General features: G+C 51.4%; 3 protein-coding genes across 3 annotated transcripts; 1 reads left to right on the forward strand and 2 right to left on the reverse strand.

Annotated features, from left to right (window-relative positions):
- On the reverse strand, positions 1-838 carry BO80DRAFT_199674 (uncharacterized protein). The gene is made up of 2 exons (XM_025714196.1): positions 456-838; positions 1-296 (listed from the first exon to the last, which is right to left on the reverse strand). The coding sequence occupies exons 1-2, from the start codon at positions 598-600 to the stop codon at positions 82-84; spliced, it is 360 nt and encodes a 119-aa protein (XP_025571331.1). The 5' UTR covers positions 601-838; the 3' UTR covers positions 1-81.
- A 63-nt stretch (positions 839-901) lies between these two features.
- Positions 902-2,058, reverse strand: BO80DRAFT_428518 (emp24/gp25L/p24 family protein). Its single transcript, XM_025720271.1, has 4 exons — positions 1,729-2,058; positions 1,403-1,610; positions 1,160-1,347; positions 902-1,098 (listed from the first exon to the last, which is right to left on the reverse strand). The coding sequence occupies exons 1-4, from the start codon at positions 1,924-1,926 to the stop codon at positions 1,081-1,083; spliced, it is 612 nt and encodes a 203-aa protein (XP_025571332.1). The 5' UTR covers positions 1,927-2,058; the 3' UTR covers positions 902-1,080.
- Positions 2,059-3,696: 1,638 nt separating this feature from the next.
- bgt1 (1,3-beta-glucanosyltransferase Bgt1) lies at positions 3,697-5,435 on the forward strand. Its single transcript, XM_025718141.1, has 4 exons — positions 3,697-4,326; positions 4,391-4,648; positions 4,702-4,862; positions 4,927-5,435. The coding sequence occupies exons 1-4, from the start codon at positions 4,067-4,069 to the stop codon at positions 5,160-5,162; spliced, it is 915 nt and encodes a 304-aa protein (XP_025571333.1). The 5' UTR covers positions 3,697-4,066; the 3' UTR covers positions 5,163-5,435.
- The last annotated feature ends 981 nt before the right edge of the window (positions 5,436-6,416 follow it).

Below are 6,416 nucleotides of genomic sequence, written 5' to 3' on the forward strand. Positions count from 1 at the left end.
CCCAAATCCCTCCTCCCCCTCCTCCCACTCTGCCCACCGCCACCCACACCGCCCTTCCTCCTCCACCTCCTCCCCAACCCTCTAACCACCCAAACCACCAAAACCATCACCCCCAACGCCACCACCGTCCCAGCAACAGACCCCACGCCCGTCAAAAATGTCGTCGTGCTGACTCCGCATCCGAACGGCACGGCGCGGAGCTCCCAGCGCTCTTTGGACCCCAGGGGACAGATCTGCGAGGAGTGAAGAGGGGCGAGGATCGGGATGGAGGTGGGGTTGGGGATGCAGGTTGATGACTATGTTACTTGTTAGTGTTGGTGTTTGGGAATGGGGTGTGTTGAGGAAATGGGGGGGAAGGGTTGGGGGTGAGGATTGATGGATGGATTGAGGGTGGAATGAGGTGAGTATTAGGTAGGAAGGTAATGATGGCGGGTATTGGGATGGGATGGATGAACATACCACCGCACACCAACTACAGGGCACATCGCCCTTTAAACAGCTATTGCATGATTGGCGACGCCAGCAGAGGTAGAAGAGGGGGTCGGAGGTATCGAGTGGATGGGTGGATGTGTTTGTGTTTGTGTTTGTGTTGAAGTCCATGGGGGAATTAATTAGGTAGATTATGAAGGTAGGTGTAGATGGATTAGAGGAGCTTCAGTTCGGATAGATTGAGTGAGCTCAGAGATTGGATTGTAAGCTCATGGTGTCGGCAGGATTGTTGTTTGTTTGGGGTCGTGCGGGGTCAGAGCTAGGTAGAGATGTAATGCTTGTGTCTGTATCGCCGTCGGGGACCTGAGCATCCCGTCATATGAGTAGCTACTTGCTATTTTAGGGTGGGTGGGTTAGAAATTTAGGTACGGGGGATTCCGTAGTTCCCGCTGGAATGGAAAGGTCATGTGCTTTGGGTTATGGGTCGACTTTTGTAGTGGTGGTTGTATACAGATAGTTTATTTAGGTGTATCTCCAGACTAAGTATCATCCAGATGATCTTATTCATGGAAAAAAAAAAAAGGTTCCATAATTCAGTTATAAGAATGCCAAGGTAAATCCCCGATAATATCACGCTCGTAAGTAATCAGTCTAGACAACACGCTTGACCTGTTCATCCTCCTGGTTAGCTCTTTTACTTCTTATCGAGGGAATCATGGAGTAAACTCACCTCAAAGAATCTCTTCAGCCACCACACCTGGAAAACACCCTCGCCGATCAGCACAGCCAGCTGGAAGATACTCCACCACTTGACCCGCGCGTTGGTGCTCTCCGCAGTGTTCCGGTGAACCCGCTCTCTGACAACAATGTACGACTGCTCATCCTTGACCTGGGCCAGAGCCTCCGAGAGTTTGCGGACTGTGAACAGTGGTTAGCTCAACGGTCGCACACGGTCGCCCAGGTGGTATCCTACCTTCGGCCTCCAAGGGATCCTGCGCCAATTCCGATTCAGGGACGTAGACAATGCCGTGGACGTTGAAAGACACTTCCTTGGAGTTCGAGGCCCATCCCTCGTTGCTGAAGCAGTAGACGTATTTGCCGTCCGCGTGGGCGTCGAACGAGTAATCCTCCGACGAGATGGCGTGCTTGTAGTACTGACGGTGGCCCTGGGGGTCCTCAACCTGCAGACATGAAAATATGTGAGCGATGATTCCTCAAAGGTATAAGGTCGATCTTCTCCGGGTATGCTTCTAGCTGCCAAAGTCCCGGAGATAGACCGCTAGTGGGATCGGAACCTACCCAGAAATCGATCTCCAGATTGCCACTGCCGCCGAACTCCCGGTCACCGACCTGGAATGACACAGTCATCTTGTCATCCTTGTGCAGCGACTCGTGGAAGCATTCTCGGGAGTGAGACCGGAGCTGGATGTTGTGTGCGGTCACCGTGGTGAACCACGCCAGCGCCGTGATCAGGAGGGTCGTTGCGGAGAATCGCATGGTGGATGGGAAATTGTCTAGCCGACTCCGAGTCCGAGAGTAGGTAGTGCTTCGAGGCCCTCGAGAAGGAGAGGACAGAGGTGGTGGAGATTGGGCTTGCCAGGTGTACTTGGTCGACTCCGACGCGCAAGGTGGTCTCTGGGCTGCGCTGGGAATTCTGGGCGCTCGGACCACCTCCTAATCAGCCGGCACTAGTCCGGACGGAGTATATAAGGCTCTACGAGTACTTCATCACAACGAAACAGGTGCATTTATTTCGACCCTTGTACTATTTTACTTGAACCAAGTTGGTCCTAAATAACTGTCAGTGATTGTCTTGACAGACGAGCTGGGGTAATGTGATGGCCTACAATCGGGCCCATCTACTCTGCGGCTTGCCTTTCCGCTCAGACTGCCAGTATTAACCCGTCTGACTTGAAATGCCCGATCTATGACTTCCTGGAGATGATTCGGCGGGCTACGCTGACTGCTTATCAGTCACGTCGGCATAATCCTAGTCGGTTCATAGAAGCTATCTTTGCACACAGAGGCTTGCAGTCGATTTACACTGTCCAACTGTGTCGTAGATACCCGACATCTATCCAGACTAAGCCCCTAGTCAATCAGATGCCCATAACCCACAATGTCGTTCATAACATGCCTCATTCATGACAACAGCACAAGAAGCCGGGGTCAGGGTAGCGAGAGTGGAAAATCATGCCGCTTCTCCTGCCTCCGCCAAGTGTATCTTAGGATATCGAGGGCCATGTGCCTTTCCAAAATGGATGGAGACAGGTAGTTATAATGTCGGTCTCCGCCATCGAATCGAGTTCTGGTACCTGTTCTGCAGCAAACCATTCACAATATAACCTGACAATAGAGATCAGTAATTTGACAGATTCCTCGAGGTAGGTAGAGCGAGGAAAATTAATAATTTGCCATTATTTGATCAGAAAACGTTCCACTAACCCAGACAAGGCGAACTTGCCAGTGAAGATTGCTCAACGGTCTAGATCGGGAAATTCACGATATTCGATGCCATGACGGCGGTCCTTGATGACTTGTTGGCCAGCACAATGGGCAAGGAGGCTTTTCTCATGGAAATGATTGATCGGGGTATCTGCGGGATTACCAGCAACAACAACACTGCTGCCATTCACACATTGTGACACCTATTCTGAAGGTTACTCGGTACGGTGTACGGAGTACGCGTTAAGGGTCCTCCGTGTGACATCATCGATTATTGAAGTACCCCTGATTCAATATTGCCAAGAGATGATCCCTCATTCTTGTGAGTTCACAGGTGGAAGATTGAAGAAGACACGATCGTCAACATAGAGTTGAGTGTTAACCGGAACGGAACCCAATCTTGCAGAAATCCGGGTGGGAGCCATTCTTTCTTTTTCCCTCGAAACACTAGTGTTTCGATCCTGGCTAAGTGGCCATAGAAAAGCTGCACCGAAGAGATCACCGAAGAGATGCGTACCTGTCTAGCATCAGTGTGATTAGTATTGTTATTGCAGCCAATGGCGGAAAGAAGAACGAGAAAAACCGGGCCTGGGGGTGGCAATAACCTTACTTACGAGAGTGAGCGACAGGGACCAGAGTCCAGACCCTGACGCCCCGGCTGTGGAGGCCTTGGCTGGAGACCCCGGAATAGCAAGGAGGATAGACCCTTGGCGCCTTTCAGTAAGGTCGCTGGGTCTCGGGCTGGCGGATTAAAACGGCCTGGTACGGAGGTTCTCAGGGACAGTTTAGTTATTTGGGTATAGGAAGTGAAAGCCAGTTCATCCGATAGAGAATAGGTATCTTCCTTCGTTTGTTAGACAAGTTCACGTTATTCATTGTTTGTATCCGGCACTAGTCACTCAGTCAAGCACTGTGTAGTGTATGTGTCCCACAGTCTGACGTACAGTTCTTTCTATTCCCACTCCAGGCCGTCAATCATTTCCCTCTCGCGCCTTCTATCCCACAGCTTACATGCACCCAAGAACAACCGTTCTTTTTATAGAGTCTCCTTTCCCCCTCTGCATCATAGAAAAGCCAAAGAAAGCTTCCTATTCTCATTCCTTCTTCCACACCCGTCCTTCCATCGTCCACCTACTCTTCTCGTTACCCTGCCCCTCTAGAATCTTCTAGTGAAACAACAACACACTTCAGCATGCGTGTCACTAGCTTACTTCCGGCCTTGCTGGCCGCTATTCCTGTCGTGTCTGCTAACAGGGGCACCCTGGGGCTCGCCTTGGGCAACAAGAACGCTGATTCTCAGTGCAAGACGACGAGTGACTACGAAGCCGACTTTGAAGCTCTTAAGGGCGTGACTAATTTGGTTCGCACCTATTCGGCAAGCAACTGCGCGACCGCCCAGAATATCATTCCCGCTGCAAAGGCCAAGGGATTCAAAGTCCTTCTGGGTGTCTGGTAAGGACTAACCCAACGGATCAGGTACCGATGTTGGCTTGTGGTACTAACATCCGATGGATAGGCCTGACTATGACCAATCTTTCGATGAGGACTTCAACGCTCTGAAGCAGTATGTCCCCGGAAATGAAGATGTCGTGACTGCCATTACCGTCGGCTCGGAATGTCTCTACCGCGGAAATATCACTGCCCAGAAACTCCTAAGCCGGATCCAACAAGTGCAGAACCAGTTCAAGACGGTGACTGTCGGTACCGTTGACAGCTGGAACAAATTTGCAGATGGCACAGCTGATCCCATCATTCAAGGGGGAGTCACTTACTTGTAAGTTATCTCTTGACTCTGCCAGTACGTGGATGATGTTAACCTCTATGAAGTTTGGCCAACGGGTTCGCATACTGGCAGAATAAGGATATCAACAACGCTCCTGCAACCTACTTTGAAGACATGTCACAGGCCGAGAACCACATTAAGCAGATCGCTGGTGCTAATGCAGGCAAGATCCGCTTTGGAAACGGGGAGACGGGCTGGCCTACCGGTAAGATGCATTGACGTCCCTTCCGCCGTATTCATCAAAAGGATGATAAACTGATGATTTATAGATGGTGGATCCGACTATGGTGCTGCCAAAGCTGGCACCAAGAATGCCGAGCAGTATTATAAGTCAGCTGTGTGCAAAATGCTGGCCAAAGGCACTGACGTCTTTTACTTCGAGGCCTTTGATGAGGCTTGGAAGCCCAACAGTACCGGCGACAACGGCCAGTCCATGGATGAGAAGCACTGGGGACTTTTTACCGCCGACCGCAAGGCCAAGTTCGATATGACTTGCTCGAATTAGAGTGCTGCTCGATATTCGCGGAAATCTCACGCACATTAATCTGTCCTCTTTTAGCCATGTATGTATTATTTGTCGGACATAACGGAAAGCTTGTACTGGGACTGGACTTGTGAGCATCTAATAGTTGTCGAATATCAAAAGATACCCAAGATCCGAAGACAAGCCCATAAGACATAAGTAGCGCCGAAGCGGGCTTGCAAGGATCCGTTTACAGGATACTCGGGGATGCAGTTGGATTTGCAACCCTCCTCCAATGGAGCGATAAGGTACAGGGGAGCCTGCTGTAGGAGCTTCTGGGCGGACCCGATTGATATCAACGAGGCCTTCTGGAATAGATCAAAGGGGCTGTCGCACATGGAGCCATGAACAGCCATGGATGGCCCTGGAGTGGCCAGGGACCGGACAGGGATAGCCGACCATGATGACATGGCTGGGCAGGATTGGAATGATCCCAATTGGGGGTGCGACTCACGGGCAGCCGAGGAACCGTGGTTCGCCCCAAGTAGCGTTGTTTTACCCCTGAGTGAAGACACGAACCGAAGGAACCCGCGCGGCAACTGGTGCTGTTATCTAATATCTATCGAGACATGGGGTTGAAGCACTGGCTCAGGGGGTGATGGAGCTCCCGTACCAAACTTCGTTGACTATCTAGTATCTACATTATACTCCGTACCATCCGAGCGGATCGATACCAGGGCCCCCCCGGTTGATGCCACATCCCACAGGCAGGCTGGACTGAGGCCGGTCCTGCAGACTGCCAGTCTGCCAGACGGGCCTCCATACCTTAGGTTTCCCCGCGCCTTGCAGGAACATACCCACTGACTCGCGTGAAGTGGTAAGGTTGGTACCTACAGAAGCAGGTCACCACCACGTACGTAGATGGCGGTCAAACCAAAGATCGGGTGAGCTGGCCCAGCTCGAGGGACTATGCGCTGCTAAGGACCACCACTATCCCCGATCCATCCTGGCCTGGCACCACTAGTAACCCGACTAAGGCAAAGAAGGCCGTGAGGCCAGAAGCCTGTCCCCATTTGTGTTTAGTGTTACCGTACCATACCTTTCCCCAACGGCCGCCCTCAAACCTACCCCCCGCTGATAGGTGCAGACCCGCGGACTGGCGTACGGTGTTATTCATGGTCGTGAAGGTCAAACGGGCTTGCTTGCTGGCGGATCGTGACATGGCCCAGCACTGATTCGATCCAAGTTGAAAAAAAGACAACAAAAGCAAAAAGAAAAAAAAAAAAAAAAAAAAAA

This window comes from Aspergillus ibericus, assembly GCF_003184845.1.
Source record: "Aspergillus ibericus CBS 121593 unplaced genomic scaffold BO80scaffold_49, whole genome shotgun sequence".
Lineage (NCBI taxonomy): Eukaryota > Fungi > Ascomycota > Eurotiomycetes > Eurotiales > Aspergillaceae > Aspergillus > Aspergillus ibericus.